The following is an 18,313-nucleotide window of genomic DNA, read 5'->3' as shown; positions in this document are numbered from 1 at the left end:
AAAAAAAAACCCCAACAAAACAGAACCACCATTAGCATATCATTTGAATGCCACCAACTCTGCATTACTAACATCACCGGAGGCACCTGAAGTTTCAAAAGTTATCAGTTTTTCTATCTAGGTTTTATAAGATTAAAAGATAAATGGAGACAAAAAGAGAGATGCAATCTGTTTCCTCATACCTTTCTCTTATTTGCATTTGGAAAAGCAGTGCGGTCTGAGTCTTAAGGTCATTTATCCAGCTTGAAAAGTCAGGGTTACAGAAAGGCTATTTGGGCCTGATATTTGCAGTACATACTTAACTCTTGCAGATTATTTCAGCATTCACCCGTGGCCAGCTAATGTGCAATTACCCTTGGACTTGACACTGTAAACACCGCTGGACAAATTGCTTACTACCACGACCCATCTGCTAATGTCCCGCTATATGCGGCAGGGAAAGCTGCGCTGGCAGGTTGATGGTTGCAGCGCTGCAAATGAGGTAGTTAATGATTTCTGGAAAGCAAATGTGTTGCGTTGCAAAAAGATGACTCACTCTGAGATGGGTATATAAACATAATTCTGAACAGACATCCAGCCTTACCTGCACAGAAACACAGCCTTGCAATTTGAGCTGCAGCTGGATCATGTCAACATCACCAGCAGAGCAGAGTTTCTGCAGCTCTGCTGTCTTGTCTTTTATTTCATCGGTAGCAACGTCAATTGGTTTTAAATTAACCTGATGTTCATAATTGACTGGAATTCTCTTCTTTACGTACGGAAAGGAGTTCAAAGCTAGCAGAAACAGCAAAGGGATTTTATAGCTTGAAAAGTCATGCAACAAATAGAAGTACTCTTCATAGAACATATACCAGCAGATCCTTGCCCTCAGGGTTTTACTCAGTGTGTGTGAAAACCTGGACAAGGCTGTAATTTACCAGCACAATTTATTAATTTGTAAAAACCTGCAAACAGAAATACAAGGTAAATTCCCCCTCCCAACCAGAATATTGTATCGTCATTCTGTTTATGTGGCTGAGAGAATTTCTGACTCTGACTTGGGATATTCTCATGAGCAAAAATAGTCTAAAGATAGTTGCTGATACACACTGTCATGTCCATATGCTTGTACTTACTAGTTAGAATGGTCCTTTTTTTACATTGTTCTTCCACGCTTCCATGCTTTTTTCCAGATAAAGTATAAGGAGTTTCAAATACAAATCTATTGATATTATGATTTCTTTCAAATTCAGTCTTTCTTTCGGAGATTTCTTTGTCTTCAAAATAGGGCTTCACGTAAGTCACTTGAATATGAGCATACTTAGGATCAAGGTCTTTAATGTTGACCTGTGAAATAAGGTGGTTACTCACTAGAAGAACAAAGGTTAATAACTTAACTTAGAATTGGTTAGTTTACCCACACAGATCCGATTTAAATGGATTCCCTGCTGCCCCAGCGCCATTGCAAACAGGGGAATGACACACCAAACACTCCCTTTGGCCTCACCTTGATGTCTAGACCATCGCTAGCAGATACACAAGACAAGGAGGTGTGGCACAAGAAAGAACTCATCAGATGCCAAACAAGCTGCATCTGGAACAGGGAGCCATACTGCCTTACCCGTCACGCAGCACACGCCTTAGCCACTCAGTCCTTCTAATATGCCTGTATTGCTCCCAGGCCATGAGCTCACACAGTGCTGTGCTGCAGCGTACAAACCTGCAGGCTTGCACAAAGCAAGCTTTGGGATCACCAGCACTATCTTTGGTAACCCAGACATACCCATGGTTGCAACTTCAGGGTGTGAACAGCCCTTGCAGGGAGAAACAACGGTTATTCCATAGGAAAAGGAAGGAGCTACAGCTACAGGGCCCCACAAGATTTAGACTGGCAGTGTCAAAGCAACAGTAACTCTGCTTCCCATCACCTGCTCCTCTGTGCTGGCTCTTAAACGCCTCCCAACAAGAGGGCTCAGTGGGATGTGGATTGCAATTTTCCACTCATAGTTCCCAATTTATTCATTTCCACCTGGAGCCAGATCAGCACCAAAACTGGTCAAGCTGTGCAACACGTCCCCACAGGAGCATGAGGCCGCGAGGCACAATTGGGAGCAAGGTACTTTGTGGAAGAGGGTGGGAGAGAAGGCTCGCTCCTCCCTTCCTACTGGCAGAAGTAAGGGATGCTCTGTGGTCTCCCATCTCCAGCTCCACAGAGCAACGCTCATCCTTCTGTGCTCCATTTGCACAGTGCTTAGAGCAGCGCAGCCCCAGTCCCTGACCAGTGTTAGGATACAAGCGGCATTTATGTCACGCTCATCAGTGCACCTCGAGTATGTGGCCTTGATGTTCACTGCCAATAGCACTTTGTTAGCTTGTTCGTGCAGTTTACCTTGTTAGAATCCTGGATAATCTTTACAGTCTCTGACCCAAATTTTTCTCCATAAAGTTTCAGAAGTCTGAAGGAAATCTCCGAGAGGCCTGTCAGCTTGGGTTCCTTATAGATGTATTCCTTCCCATCTTCTTCTTCAAAGAACGTCTAAAATTAATCACAAATGAGTATCGAGGAATGGCTGGGTTTCTTTGCTTGGAAAACTTGATTTTTGATTTTCCACTTTGAAAGCAAGCATCTACTAACATTTCAGAAAGTCAAGAAGGTTTAGACAGTTATGGCTCACTGAACGTGGCCTGTTTTAATGGGTTTCTTTAAAAAACATGTGAAAAAAAATCGTAAAATTCCTCAACCAACACAAACGTGTCATTGCTGAACACAGAGGCTTGCACATGACAGGGAGAAATCTAAACAATATGGAAGATGGGTTTGGCCAGAAGCTGGCTTTTTGGAAGGCTGGAAAGAGGCAAGTGGAGAAAATTCACAAAAAACATAAGGCATAGAGGAGGAGCAGAAAGATAAGTCGAGGAAGCCCTGATAGCAGAGCCACATGAACAGTCTGAAAAGAAGGATTTTGTGTAGGCTGCAAGGGACTTCAAGCAGTAAATAAAGAAATGGGTTTCCTGTGTTTTGATTCCTCTCGTTTTCTGGGAAGTGGGATTTGGTGTATTTGCTGCAAGGAGACAAAATTGCATTAAAGGTCGTGCCTGCATCACCAGTCCTCCCTGTAATGGAAACAGCATGAAAGCTTCATGCTTTGGTGAGCTGTTCCAGTCAGAAGTTGTGATAAAGTGTCAAAAATATCTCTGTGTAGCTGGCGTATAAAGCCGGCTAAGCTTTAAAGTGCAAAACTGGATCAAGTATTGGTTGTCAGGATGAAGTTTTACATAGCTTAATTTTAGGGGCTGATCCAGTAATTTCTACAGCTTCTAGAAAACTAAGCTAGCAGTTGTTTCCTTTTATCTATCGCTAATCTTATTTACTTTTTACATATCCAAAGTTGAAGATGAGGACAAAAATAAAACCTATGTTTGCTGCAACAAAAGTCAATGCTCCCATATGTTGTGCATGTAATGACAATGGTGTTCAGAGGCACAAACTCAAGATGTTTTCAGGGGTATTCATTGTCTCCTCTAAAGGAAGGAACAAGGAAAGGCAGGGCTAATATAATTTACATAGCATTTTCTAAAGAGGGATCCTGCATCTCCCCCTTGGTTATGGGTCCACAAGCAGAAGCTGATAGTTCAGAGACACAAGGGAGATGAGGGGTAACACACTTTATTAGATTAACTGCTATAGCTGGAGAAAAAAAACCCACACACAGCTGCTTTCAGGCTCAGAAGGCTGCATCGGATACGGTAAGATCATGCTCCTTCTTGAGACTGAGCCCCAGATCTTGTCCATTTTTCCAGCTACCTCAGCTAACAAAACCCCCTACCTGTCTCTACAAGTACGTAACCAACACTGATACGTATTTTGCCTCCAGCTTCTCCCGGGGGAGAAGAGCAATTGTCTGCAGACAAAAATGGCTGTTACTGCTGCTGTTTACATACCATGGTTATATACTATTACTGTTTATACACCATACACGCTAAATTGTGTTTGTGTAACTTCTGATAACTATAATTACACTCCTACCCTCCCCACCCCCCACGTTTTCTGAACCCATTAAGCCATTTCCTAACTGCTGCGTTGTTTGATGAAAAGCCTGTGAGCAGAAACAAACTTCATAATAAATCAAGTGCTCCTGGAGAGGGACACAGACCCTCATCTCAAGGGTGCAATGCTGCAACGCTCACGCAGACGTGCCAGTGGCTGCACCAGAGGAGCCAGCAGGCTTCTCAGCTTCAGGTCTGACACTGCGGCAGCTTTAGGGGCCAGGATGCCTGGTGAGGGGTAGCTGGTGAGCCAGGGTATATACTTACTTGTCCATAAAATGCCACTCTGAAAAAGGTTCCAAGAAGCCTCTTCCTTGTGTGCATTACTTCCAATATCTTAGCATATGCTCCATGAAGTGTTCTGTACAGCTGAGTAAGTTTCTGGAAATCAAGTCTTGACATCATTAAAGCAGAATTTTGCAAGCAGGAAATTCTAGCTAACACTGAAAGGTATCTGAACACAATCCTTTGGAGAATTCAAACTTGAATTTCTGGAGAGGTTGAACCCATGCCATTTTCTTTGAAAAAGGAGTCTCAGTCTTAAGCACGTGCTTAGCTTCAGGTCTGAAAGGTACCACAGACTGCAGTAACACCACTATCCTTAGAGAGAAGGCTGAGCCTGCTGTTTCAGCCTGTTCCCTGACGGAGCCTTTAAGGGTAAAGCAGCTTGCAGTATTTTACCCAGAAATTCTATTTTGATTAAACACAGTTTTAAGATGAAAAAATAAATCAAGGCTTGTCTTAGCTTCAATTCTGTAGTTGGATGCTGCCCTGGTGTGGAGGGGATCAACTGTTCAGCAGTCGAGCAAGAGCCTCACCAAAGCAGGGGTCACAGCAGGTGCTGGGAAGGAGCATGGTGGAGGGCTGGTAACAGCCTCCTTCCCTCCTCTCCACTGGCCACTGAAATGCCTGCAGGTCTAGTCCTTCCTCTGAACACTTCTCCCTCTGTTTTTAACCCTTCAAACCCTCACGTCTCAAAAAAGAATCTGGCTTTGATGCGTATATGGGATGATGACAGCTTTATTTTAGCAGAAGGAAAGTGGGAATTATTCACTAAATATGAGTCTTCCGTGTCTTTAGTTTTAATAATTACCCTCCAGACCACTGCTTTCACCAATTTGTTTAATGACCAGCAATGAAGCACAGTTTGTGCTTCACCAACACCAGTTTATTAATTTGTAACTTCAAAAATAAAGTTCCTGTTTTTTTCTTAGTGATCTAGAAAATTGCCTGATACATGCACACCAGTTCAAAACACCTACCTCAAATTCACGCCGCTTCTCATAAATAGGAATTATCAGTTTGGAAACTTCAGAAATTGTTTCATAACGCTCTGCTTTCCACAGGCCATCTACACATTGCTCCAGGAGCTCCACCAGGACCTCCTATCACAGCGACCAAACGGGTGTTGTTAATAACACTCAAAGTTAGAAGAGAAAATCATTTTAACTTCAGATACTTTAATAGGTCCCAGTATAAGCAGTCACAGTTAAATAAGTTTAAACCCTGTGTGTTCCCAGCCTTTTCAAGGGCATTCTAAATTGGGGAGGGTCGCAGAACAAAGGAAAAAGGACAAGTTATTTTTCAAAAGTTCATTCATTCTTAATAAATCATTAGCAAAATAGCCAGCAAGTATGCCTTGGTTATTTAGCCACATCCTCAGGACAATGCCAAAACTCTGGGAGGGAATGGAGATGACAGCACTGCAAGTCAGAAGTGCATGCCTGAGAAACATGTCCAAGGAACACGTGTGCAACAGCAGTAGGATGTGATGCTAAGGATCCTCAAGCCTAGTCCTGATGAATGGGCAATCGGGCAGCTGGGCTGCAGGGCCACCTTGCCCAGCCACGTGGGCCACCCGATGCAGTTGTACAGGGATGGGGCAGAATTGTGAGACTTCATGACTCATGGGAGGATCTACCTGCTTCCCCAGTGCCCTGCTATGGTTTCTGGATTGTTCTGCTAACTAAGTGTCCTGCAGCACAGCTCTAACTCAAGGGGAACCTGAGCTGACCTCTCACTTGGCAGGGTTGACTTGCATTCTGTCCCTCCTTGGAAATACCACGCTGTGCTGCCCTGTGCTGGCAGCATTAGCATTTGCATAACACGGCCGGCAAAGATTGCGGTGCAGCTTTTTCACTCTCAGTGCTAGAAAAGCCTTTCAAAAGAACCAAGAACTTACACCAGTTTTACTTATCTGAATTGCATACAGAAAACCCTTCAATGCAGATTTCTCTCAGGAAATTACCGTGGAACAGTCTTCCTTACAGATGCCGGCACACAAGTCTTAATTTGTTAGAGCTCACACGAGCAAATTCTAAAACTTAAATCCTAATCAGCTATCAGATATCCTGTAGTCTATACTACAGGACCTCACCTCACTGTAATGTACATCCATCATCCCACCATCTTCTTTCATTGCACCTTCTTCATCAATGTTGGGAGTAATTTTCCTGAAGGCAGTGCATCCACTGGGGAAAAGTTCTGTAGCAGACAAAAGCAAATGGATTAGTCAAATAACATATCTCAAATGTGTCATGCTTTAATGGCCAGGGAAGCAGTCTAGCTGATAGCACTGAGCCTGACAGCTAACAGGGGACCTGAGCCCCATTTTTGCTACTGATTACCTGCACGAGACTGAACACATCAGAACCTCCCCAGCCATTTGCCGTGGGAGTCATTCCTAGTATGGAACTAACACCAAGCACAACACATTTCCCAGTGTGCTATCTGGAAGTCATCTTTAACCGACCTAATCAGCTGCAACCAACCGAAAGTCAGGAGAGAAGGACAAGGGTATCTCTTTACACAGAAGATACAAGAAGCAAGCTGCTGCTGGATGCTGGAGAGCTGGGTGGTAAGTGAACAGGACTGTACACTCCTAGCAGAAAGCAGAGCTATGTACCCCAGAGCTTTGGGTAGTTCAGCCTGTACTGAACCCTTTCCAGCCTATGTATATGTAAAGAGCACCAGTGAGAGAGATAACTCAATGTATTCACTTGATATTCCTTTAGATTTGTTCCTCTTTTGTTTCTTCTCCTTTACCACTGGTTGTGGTAAGCAGCCTCCAGGGTACAAATAAAGAATTGCTAACTTTTAATGCTCTCCCCTCTGCAGCCATGTGAAAGGTGTATACATATCAGAAAAACAAGTCCTGATTTTTCCCACTTAGCCAACATGAAGTAGAGAATTTGTGGGGACTCCAAGCCCCCTGAGCAAGGCACTTAAGACCTTTCCAGCCAAGGCAGTGCATGTGATCAGCTCATATGTAGCCTTAACCTTCTGAAATGTTAGGTGTCCATTTCAACAATTACTCCCTTACATGGAAACGAGAAATGGGGTCAATATATCAACTGTGGAACAGATATTTAAAATAAAACCTGCGAAGTGGTGTTACTTGAAAACACACAAGTCTGTCCTTCCTTTCTGTTTTGCATCAAACCACAATACACTTTTTTTCTGATTGTTCTTTACATATTTGTATAGTTAGGCTATAGCCTCATTTTTTGACTGAATTTTGACTGCTTTATTCTATAGTTTTCTGTACTGTCTACAGTGATACTTCTGATGAACATATTGACAGCCAGCTTTTAACATGGGCTTCCCCTGTGAGCACATTTCCTAACGTAAAATACAACTGAGCATTTAAACCAAGACATGATGTGTCAGTTCTTATTTCACTCAGCAACATGCCAACACGACTGTGTGAGCAGACCTGGCCAGCCTAGTAAATGCCTGTGTATGAACAATTGGATTCCTTTCTTAAAAAGTGCTCATCTTCTTCTAGCTTTATCTACTGTACTTTTTTTTTTTTTCCTTTTTAGCTTGTTTCTAAAATGTAAAGTTTTTTTGGTAAAAAAAAAAAATAAAAAATTACCACATTGAGAGAAACTAGTCTTTAAAAAGACTTTGATCCCTCCCAAACCCATCACTGCATAGTCTTCCCTGCGCCTCCCAAACAGCACACACTTACTTTTCCGGTGGAGAAACTCTGCAACGAGAGCTGCTACATGAACATAACACATGGCTGCCTGCAAAGTACAAAGGGGAAATTAAAATGTCATCTGTACATCTGTCTTGTTGTGCACCATGTTTTTAATTACATGAATTACCTCTGAAAAGTCTCCATTTTTTACATGTATTTTTGCCATACTGTCCAGCCAAGTTTTCCGGAGCTCTGGGGTACTTGCATAAGATTTGGCTAAACTGTACTGTAGATCTATCAACATTTCTGGATCCTTTTCATGTTCCTTCATTTGAGCCGTAGCCATAAGCACCGTACGGATTCTCTTTGTCAAATCTTTGACTTCAGAAGGAAAAGCAGTTGCCTGACACAAAAAAAATCTGATTAGAAGCAAATACAGAAAAAAACAGGTGTTCCAGGCTTTGCTAAAGAAAGGCTGCCGCTAGCCTTCCAGCCAACATTCCACTTGTTGCCCATCTGAAAACACCGAGAACACAGAGATAAGACTAATTAGCTTTTACTTACTGAACCCACACTGCACACAGTGTGCAGTATTTCGTATGCAATTAGAGGCATTTCAGCCTGGGTGTGCACAGGGCTAATCTCTCCTGTTCATGCCAGGATGCCAAGTTGGCAGTTCCTGTGTTAGTGAGGCAGGTACTCTGGCATCCTGAGGAGCTGGTGTGAGAGCGAGACAGAAGTGCTACATGCATGCAAATGTTCTGGGACGGGACTGTAAACCATGCCTAGAGTATTTTTTATGTCATTCAACATCCAGCTTGTTTAGTCTCTGATGTGGTCACTCTTCAATTCCTAAAGGACCATAGGCATTTGTTGAGCTTCCCACCACAGGAATGTAATAAATAAAGTTCTGTAATCTCCAATGACAGAAGTCCTACGTCCTTTCTGGGCCCTACCCCATGGCTGCACCATGTCCTTGGGAAATAATTTTAAGTAAAAGTTGTTAAAAGAGTTTCCCTTGCAGCGACTTGTGCCGACTGCCTCTTGCCTGCCACTTTGCAGCTCTGTGAAGAGCCTGACCTCCTTGTCTCCGTAACCTCCCTTTCCATAGTGGAAAGCAGCAGTTAGGTTCCCCCTCAGCTTCCTCTGTTCCATCATAAGCCTGGCTCACGTTCCCTCTCCTTGGGTTCCTGCCCCAGAGCTATCTCTGTGGCTTACACAGCATCCTCTCCAGTGTATAGAAATCTCTCCTCTTGTACTGTTTCACTTACAAAAATACATAAACTGCATATAATGAATGATAGTCTCGTGATGTAAAATATGAGCAGCAAAGTATGGCGCAGTGAAACCCTTATAAGCACCTGTGTACAGAGAGAACTGATGTTTTTTCCAGGTATATCCTAACTATAAATTTGTTAAAATTCAATACCTAACTGAGTTTCCCATTCTACCGTTAGGTCCTAGGATAATCTAAGAACTGTAAAAATGCTTCCTTTTTGTCTGTCCTACCCTGGCATCTATGCTGTGTGCAATGGAGCAAGCTGCAGTGACAATGTATTGTTCAATGTGTTGGGTAGAAGCTGTTGACTCTAGTGCAAAGATGCACAATTATTTCTCAAACACAACCATTAATTTCTACGGAAGAGTGCTTTCTTAATATTACTGACAATTAATTAAAATGAATTCCTGTGAATTAGTATCTTCAGGCAACGTAAGTACCAGATCCTCCTTGTCATTACTCTCAAAGCTGGAAGTTCTTGGAAGGCTCTTTGGACAACCTTGCAAGCAGCACACGTTACAAAGCATAACCTGAATTGCAGAGCTCCCTCCTCTTGGCATGAGGCCTCACGGATGGAGCATGACCTGCCTGTGCAGCTGACCCTATTGCTGTTGGCATTAATACTTGTTTACTGAGCAAATACAGCCCGCTACGAGCTTATAGGTCATAGTTCAAATTCTTAGCCTTACCCTTAAAACATGATTTCCTGAAGTGCGTCACCAGTCTTGCATTAATGGCTGATAGTACATGTGATATAGCATCTCCAACTTACCTTCATAGGCCTGTCACTGTTTGCAAAGTTGTTAATGATGAGCAGGGAGTCTTGAAATCTTGTCCCACCGCTGAGTGCCACATCTGCTATTAATTGGCTCACTGCAATAATTATCTGTTGGGACAGGGTAGGGCCTTTATTTAAGCAAGCCCTAGTAGAGGAGTTCCGTTGTCACAGTTCATGGGGAAACATCATGTCTTTCTCACAACGCAAGCAATGGTTGTTGTTGTGGTTTTCCTGTCACATCTCCCAAGGACAAGTACTCCCCAGAGGACCAAACTGCTTTGCTGAACAGCGAGTTCACAAAATTAACAATATAACAATTGTAATACAAATCCTGTTTGTACATTAGTTACCACCTTCTGTGATTCATTACAACCCGGATACTATTCATCTACCCCACTAGGTATCTAAATTTTCTTCAAAAAACACAATGCTGCAAAAGTAGCTCCAGGAAAACCTCTTCTCCTGCCTCAAAGGCAGCTCTTCTTGCTGTCCTTCCCACCCCATCCCAGCCAGCCTCAAGGGCAGAGGTGTGCCTTGTGTCTGTGATTCCAAAAACTCAACAGCTTGGAATACTTGATGGCAGTGTATTTTATTCAAAGGGCCCTGGGCCACTCATTGGAAGCAGGAATTAGGCAAAGCCTGGAAATCAAAAGGCTTTTTCTCCATATAACAACCGCAAGATCCTCTGAAGATATGAGGTGACATAGTTATACTGATATATCCGTTCATTAAACCTGAGGTGTCCTGCTCTCTAGCTTTTCCCCGGTTACTGACCTGAAGATGCGTTCTCAGAAATGTTCTCCTTTTGGTGAACTCAAAATTATTTCTCATCAGGAGGTACAGAAGAGCAGAAGCTTCATTCCTCGTGGAGGAAACCTTGGAAGTGCAACACTTCAGGATCTCGTAGCAGAGGGCAGCACACATGTTCACCCTTCCCTTGAAAAATGCTGAGGGAAACTTCACAAAGAGGCATGCATTATTAGTATTAGAAAATACACCACTAAATTATACCCACAGGGCTCAGAGGGGCAGGGGGCAACACACTGGGCTGCAGGCTGGACAGCCTCAATGAAACTTCTGCCAGAGTTCTAAGCCTGAAAGTATTTGTGGGAATGAATTCAGGGTCTATTTTGAACCATATTTCCTAGAGCAATGTGAACTTTGCTGTCACACTGTTTGGGGATGTGCTTGTGTATATCTGCCTATCCCCTCCTCTATCAACATTTGGGTTCATCGGCAAACTCTCACCAAAATGGAAAGACAGCACTTTCATGCTCTTACAAAAGCCATAAAAACCGGCAGCAGGGCAGAGAGGAGAGGTCCCATGGACATTCCCACCTGGGAATGTCATCTGGGACATCAGAAAATCTGCCGGAGCCCACCCAGAAATCAGACCTCACTGGGAAACATGACCTGTGATGCTCGCACAGCTAATTCTACACGTCCCCTCAGAAAAGCCTAGAATCATGCCAGCGCGCTCTCAGGAATGCAAACAAGAGATCTGCTTGTCCCAGAGAGCCTGGGACCTAGTGACCTGCCGCAGCTCCCCAGATGGAGCTGGTCCCAGGAATCAGCAGGACTGAGCCAAACCACAGCGTGAGCGCCCTCGGTTAGCAGTGGGGCTCGGGGGTGAAGAAAAGCAGAAGGGGAAGACCAGCACCGCACGCAGCTGTAGCACGTCTATCACCTTGCCGAACACCCACTCGAGCATGTCTGCAGGGACAAGCTCTGCGGTGCCTGAAAAGCAGGCGGTTGCAGCAGAGCCCTGCCCCGGTGGGCAGCAGCCCCCCTTGCAGGGCTGGCTGGGGCTGGGGACCAGCAACACATGCCTGTCTGGCGGCGGTCACCAGTGGTGGCTGGCAGGGAGGTGGCACCTCACTTGGCTTCCTTCCACTGCGGCCGCAGCGGGCTGGGGACAGGGAAGCAGAACAAGGAAAGGTTTTGTGCTGGCACGCAGCCACCTCCACAGCCACCGCAGGGACCTGGCTGCGGAGGGGTGACACCAACACCTCCCAGAGGGAGCGGGGGCTGTCGCGGCATTGCACAGCGGCACTCTGCTTCCCTGCGGCAGCTGGGGACCAGCCCCAGAGAATTGCCTGGCACAAAGAGGCAACAGAGACAATCATGTTTTTTATCGGTTCAGAGGAAAGATGTGCTCTGCTCATTCAAGACCCAATGGTCCTCCAAAAGCAAACGTGCAAACAATTACAGAACTTGTTTTGTTCTTTGCTTTCTTGCCACATTTTTTTTTAAAGTCTTTTGCCTATCAAGTAACCAGATTTAATGCAGAAAGCAAGCTATTTTTAGGACAGATTTTAGGATGCAAAATAAATGTCAGGAAGTTTTTGCGCTCCAGCAACCATTTGCTGTGACCCTAAATAAGGGGGGGGGATTCTTCTCACTGTAATTATTACAGCACGGTAGAATTGTTTAGGTTGAAAAAGACTTTTGAGATTATGAAGTCCAACCATTAACCCAGGACTGCCAAGGCCACCATTAAACCATGCCCCTAAGTGCCACATCTTCACATCTTTTAAACACCTTCGGGGACAGTGACTCAGCCACCTTCCTGGGCAGCCTGTTCCAGTGCTTCATCACCCTTTCGATGAAGACATTTTTCCTCACACCCCATCTAAACCTCCCCTGGAGCAACTTGAGGCTATTTCCTCCTGTCCTGTCACTTGTTTATCGTGTACTGGCGTGAGCCCCTCGGCCCGGCCTGCCCAGACCCCCCTGCAGGGCCTCCTGCCCCCCAGCCTGGTGTCCTCTGCAGACTGACTGGGGGTGCGCTCCATCCCCCCATCCAGATCATGTAAAGAACTAAACGACTGGTCCCAGCACGGAACCCTGGGGACACCCCATGCGCCAGCGGGATGTCACCCCATCCCCCACCACGCTCTGGGCTGCCCAGCCAGCTCTTAGCCCAGCACAGAGCACACCCTGCAGTTTCTCCAGGAGATGCTGTGGGAGATGGTGCCAAAGGCTTCACTAAGGTCCTGGCAGACAACATCCACAGCCTTTCCCTCATCCACTAGGCAGGTTACCTTGTCACTAACTATGAAAAGCCATAAAAATCACAAATTATCCATTCTAGCTGCATCAAAGGTATAACTCACTTTCCGTTTTCTGGAAGTTGACACTAATTTACAGCTAACAGTGATACGCAACCCAAAGCAAAGCAGTGCAGCTTTCACACTTCAAAGCAAACTTGCAGGAAGACACGCATCCTTGCACTTGTCATGAAATGCAGTGACACCCCCCTGCTATTTCATTGTCACTTCAGGCCTTTGACAAGCCCTTCAGAGGACATAAAAGGAAGTTTGGGACTCGCGGTTATGGAGCTGGCAAAGAAAACACTTCCTTATAGATACCATCTGCTGGGCTCATATCTTGCTTTTACAGAAGCAACACTGTGTCCGGTCGTAAGGGAAATGTGAGAAATTAACTGAAATCAATTCTTTGTATCTTTGAAGGCCCACAATGCCAAATTCCGCGTGGATCCAGGCTGACATCTATCCAAGAAAATCAAGTTGGTGCAGCAGCCAAGAGCGCAGCCTGTGTTGCTGCAATCGGCGCTTTGGAAAGCGAGCGCGGGACCCTCAAAGGTCCCCAGGGTTTGAAGGCTGATGGTGAGATCAAATCGAGCAGGTGTGTGGGTTCGGCTTCATGTTTCCACAGCCACAGAAAATGTGCCAGGGAGGCAAGGAAGGTCTCTTATTTTCTATAGGCACAAAACAACTATTTCTGCCTAAACAAACTTTCAATGAATAAGGGGAAGAGAAGCGCAGAGAGACCGAGTGGGGTGCGTGCAGATCTGTGGCAGGGTGGATCTCAAGGCTAAGCAGATCACAGGCAAGCAGAAAACTCAAAAGAAAAGTTGAGCCATAAACATGTATTGGACCTTGTAGAAAAATGGGATGATTGCTGCCAGTGCCAGCTGCCAGTCTAGCAGGCTTTAAGAAGCCCCATGGAAAAAACATTTTGTAGGAGACCTTGCTCTCTGGAGCCAGCCAGGCAGCCAGCAAGACTTCTGCGTTTTCTGCTTCTCACGCATTTGCTTAGAACAACCCAAACCTCAGCCCTAGGCACAGTCATAATAGCTCATAGCTTTGCTGTGAGTTTATAGTAAAATGTACACAGTACGGATCCTTTCCACCTTTGAAAAACAGTTCAGCAGTCTCTTTCTTTAATCAAACTTTGCTCAACAATTAGTGCAAGATCTCCTTTGGAAATAACACTTTGCTGCATAACATTCACATACTGTGCTCTGCCTGGCTGCAATCTCACACCACATGCATTTACCTCATTAATGAAGTGTTGCATTCAAGTGATTCGAGAGGTTTGAATTAATTTTGAATTTATGATAACCGCGTAGCTTGGAAGGAACGGAGTTTGCCTGTACGCCTGGTCTCGAAAATGTACTTATGAGAAATGGCAGGTTTTGGCAAACATGAAGGGCAATGTCAGCAACAGCATCAGTCACCGCTCTGAATGGTTAGCTGCAGCTTTGATGCTGTTTGAGCTCAGGAGATTAAACAGCCTCACTGGGTACCAGGGCTCAGAAAAGTGTAGAAAGAGGTTCAGCAAGTACCCTCTTTCAAATGCAGTGGGAGAGGAGCAGCTTGTCAGAACAAGTATTATTCAAGCAACAGCACGTCAGCAATATCGACAGTTTGGAGCAAAGACTCAAGAAGTACCAGCTTTTTGTCAAACAGATACTAGTCTTTAACAGCAGTTTTGCGACCAAGGCAAGTGAGGGAATGCCTCATGATTTCTCCTTTTGTTTCCTGATATCCAACAAATAATAAATAATTGCTGAAACAGATTAACCTGGCCTGGTTTCTAAACCAGTGAAGAAGTTGTTTTCTAAAACACATCTCCAAACAGCACAAAATAGCAATTTAACAGGATTTTATAAGCATACTGGTCTCTTCCACCATACTACATAAATTCTTCTGCACCTTTGGAGTCATGTACATACCTTGCTAATGAAAGCTCTCAGAGAGGCGAACACATGCTTAAGAGCTGCTTCTGACTGCCCGTTTTTGAGAAAAGCCAGGTGAATATCAAAAACCTTCTTCATGAGTGGATTGTGGCCGTCATTGCTTAAAAGCTGGGTCTGGAAAGCAACGAGAGAATTTGTTTTGCAGAAATGCTGTGCCTGAAGCTGGAAATGACAGAGCTAATTTTGCATAATTAATCACATCAATTCTTAAGCCAGATAAGGAACAGGGCCTTCCATAAAAATATAACCAATAGATGTGACAAGTACAAACTTACACTAGTTGGTCAGAGGTTATTTTTATAGCAGAGAATAAACCAAAAATATTTGATCACTTTCGCATTACTAATTCCAGAACCTAACTCAATAATCTGTACAACTGTCACCGGTTGCCTAGAGTTATTTTAAATAAAACAGAGTGTTACTAGCATAACTACCACACTGTTTTTTCAATTTCTTTTTATTTGTCCTGATAAGTGTTTCATTTGCAGCCCAAAAGAGGAAGAGAGAAGGAAGAAGAAAAAAAAAAAAAAAAAAGACTACAACATCTTTTCACTGGATGCTTCATAGCTGTGGTAAGTCCAGTACGTCTCCCTTGTCTCCCACAAAGTTTGGACAGTTTGCACCTTCTTGGAGATATGGTAACATGGAATTACCTGGAGAGGGTTAATACAGTTTAGTGTCAGAGTCATCTTGCCTGTGCCTGCTGTTCCCCCTGAAGCTGCTGCATCGGGGCCACCCAGCAAGGATGTGGATGCCCCATACTGGTAGGAGACCACTAGTCCCTATCTCATTGCCAGTCCAAGCAGTTCTTGGGCTGGCTCAGATTTCTCTTTTGACATCCTACACACATCTTGTAGCAGGGTAGGTTTAGGATCCATACTTTTTAACTCTTTCACTCTGGCAATAAGAACAGCATCAGTACTTTCACTGCAGTACAAAGCACGCTTCTGTGCGGTAACACCATATGACCATAAAAGCAAAGCAGAAGCCCATTAAAGCGGAAGGGAATCCAGTCTATCCTGTGGTTTGAAAAGCACATTGTTTTGTGGTTCAGCCATATTCAAGAAGAGGCAACTGAGAAAGTAAAGCAAGTTTTAACTCTTGCATCTACATCCTTCTGCTGTTGCCAGACTTGTAAAGAGAAATTTAACGTATGCACAAGGATGGCTTTTTCGCTCTGGAACAGAAGTAGAGGATATGATGACCTTCTTCTTGTTCAAGCCATCTAAAAAGGAAACCTTCATTATGTTTACTCTGAAATCTGAAGTTGTTCTTGTGACATTATGCAATACATGTTGCTATTCGCAGGATTCCTCCAACCACATTTTGAGGAAGACCTTTCCTGGAACAGTATTTCAGTATTTTGCTGCCAGCCTGGGGTTCTATTCACCACAGAGGCTTTGTTCTTGTAGGCTCCAATGGCTGTCAGGAGTGTGAAACACTATACGCAGGAGGAGACTTCGACCAGTGGTACTGGTCCTATCTGAACTGGTAACCACAGCTGGAATGGCTCAGCCCCAGAAACATTAATGTATAGCAGTTCCAAGAAAACTGGGCCACACTTCTGGGCAATTTATGGTAGAAAACAGTGACTGTTCTAAGAATGCTAGATCTTCATTTCCCTTTCCTTTAGTCCCTCCTTTCTCTGTGATGTACATTTCCTCTTACTCTGTTTTTGCAATGCCTACACTCATAGTATAACATCCACATAATTTTCTCTGGTCTTGCAGTTTTGAAGAAATTGCAAGATTGCTTGAGCGCATAATTGCTCTGAGACCCTGTGAAACGCTCAGCATTTCAGAAAACAAACAAGCTGCAAAAGATTTGCTTTTGCAAAGTCTTCCACAATCTGCCACTCTAGGAGAATGGATCACCCAAATCAACATGCATACAGAAATGCAGCACGCTTTTCTACAACACTTTTGATTTCAATGCTGACCTTGAAACTCTGAGTGAAAAAAGAGATGGTGTCCAGGACTGTCAAGCACACTTCGGTGGCAATATTGCCCTCCAGTAATGCTTGGTGCACAATATCTGCTTCTGAGGTTCCTGCATCTGTGGACAGAAAGCAAATCAGGAGGAAACTGTTCAACACTCCAGCTCCCACACAATCTAAATGCTGTACAGATAAGGTTCTCCCCTTGCACATCACTGCATTTGGGAGATGAGGTAAGAATAGCAAGATGCTGGATTTGCCAGCTCCGTTCAGCGAAGCTGCCTCAGCCTGATGCCAACTGAGAAAACCCATGTCAGTATTTCCCCTTAATCTCACTGTCTTTAAAGCCAGACAGAGAATGAGGTGTCCAAGTTGTATCTGCTGAAGGGAAACTGCAAGGTGCTTCAATGGAGCAAAACTCATCCATGTGGAGAGACTGAGAGCAGATCCCAGCCCAGGTCTCTGTGCAGGGCAGCTCTCCTGCCTGCCCAGCTCACTACCCAAACCAAGGTGTCGCCTGTGCACACACTCAGCCAAGGAACTGAGCCGAGATGGGTGAGAGGAAAAAGCCATGTAAGTCCTAGATCCCAGGGGTGACTCTTAAGGGGCTGGCTTAAATGTCACCCCCACCAGTCTAGGAGTGTTGCATGTAATTCTGCAGAGTTTGAATATCCTGAAGCAACAAGCAGCGAGCGGAAAATGGCTACATGCAGTTTTCAGCAGGCTAATACTCCATGGTCTCGTCTTGGTCTGCTGTACATACTGTGGTTGAGTGTGAAGGAGGTCTCCAAGCTGCCCAGATGCTGGAGTCGCACCTGCATCCCCCCAACTCTGCTGCGGAGCGCTGGCATCGTCTGGGATTTCCTATCGGCTCCTGTGTGCTTGGATAACCAGGCGTCGTGCACCCTGCAAGGGGAAGCAAAGACCGCAGGTTTGGACAAGCAGCAGTGGCCACACCACTGCAGGATTACATGAGGCATCTGGATGGAGACCTGGCCTCCCTCCAATGCACTAACCCGGTTTATCCTGGGAAATCCCAGTGGGGCTGCCCTGGCCTTGCCTGCACTGGATGGCCCTACAGCTAATGAAACAGCAGCGCTGCTGCGCAGGGAGCAGAGATGCAACTGTGACTTGTGCTTCACCTCCAGCTGACTGCAGGGGACAAAGCCAACCTGTGACACAGCCAGGAGCACTTGGGCCTGGGGGTCTCATGCAGGAGCTGGGGGGAAGGGAAGGGGCAGTGTGCAAAGGTGAGGGAACCCTGTTTGTGGCATGCTGCTGAGCAGCGCCCCATCTCCACAGGCTGCCTGTCTGCTTGGGTTTGCCCAGCATGGGTGTGCACGCTCCCCTCCTGCCTCAGCCAC

The 18,313-nt window shown here is 45.0% G+C and overlaps 1 protein-coding gene across 4 annotated transcripts in view; it reads right to left on the bottom strand.

The window, feature by feature from the left end:
• Positions 1 to 18,313, bottom strand: part of DOCK11 (dedicator of cytokinesis 11) — an 85,295-nt gene that overhangs the window by 8,190 nt on the left and 58,792 nt on the right. For all 4 annotated transcript variants that reach the window (XM_055727231.1, XM_055727233.1, XM_055727232.1 and 1 more), the window contains 13 exons: positions 17,713 to 17,855; positions 16,953 to 17,068; positions 14,990 to 15,127; positions 10,783 to 10,965; positions 10,003 to 10,116; positions 8,139 to 8,354; positions 8,000 to 8,057; positions 6,404 to 6,510; positions 5,289 to 5,411; positions 4,294 to 4,407; positions 2,369 to 2,515; positions 1,116 to 1,326; positions 584 to 774 (listed from right to left, as the gene is read on the bottom strand). In XM_055727231.1, coding sequence (XP_055583206.1) covers positions 584 to 774; positions 1,116 to 1,326; positions 2,369 to 2,515; positions 4,294 to 4,407; positions 5,289 to 5,411; positions 6,404 to 6,510; positions 8,000 to 8,057; positions 8,139 to 8,354; positions 10,003 to 10,116; positions 10,783 to 10,965; positions 14,990 to 15,127; positions 16,953 to 17,068; positions 17,713 to 17,855 — 1,861 coding nt within the window. The remainder of the gene's footprint in view (positions 1 to 583; positions 775 to 1,115; positions 1,327 to 2,368; positions 2,516 to 4,293; positions 4,408 to 5,288; positions 5,412 to 6,403; positions 6,511 to 7,999; positions 8,058 to 8,138; positions 8,355 to 10,002; positions 10,117 to 10,782; positions 10,966 to 14,989; positions 15,128 to 16,952; positions 17,069 to 17,712; positions 17,856 to 18,313) is intronic.

Source organism: Falco cherrug, chromosome 15 (genome assembly GCF_023634085.1).
Source record: "Falco cherrug isolate bFalChe1 chromosome 15, bFalChe1.pri, whole genome shotgun sequence".
Lineage (NCBI taxonomy): Eukaryota > Metazoa > Chordata > Aves > Falconiformes > Falconidae > Falco > Falco cherrug.
Note: the sequence above shows the minus strand (reverse complement) of the source record. Positions and strands in the feature narration are given on the sequence as shown.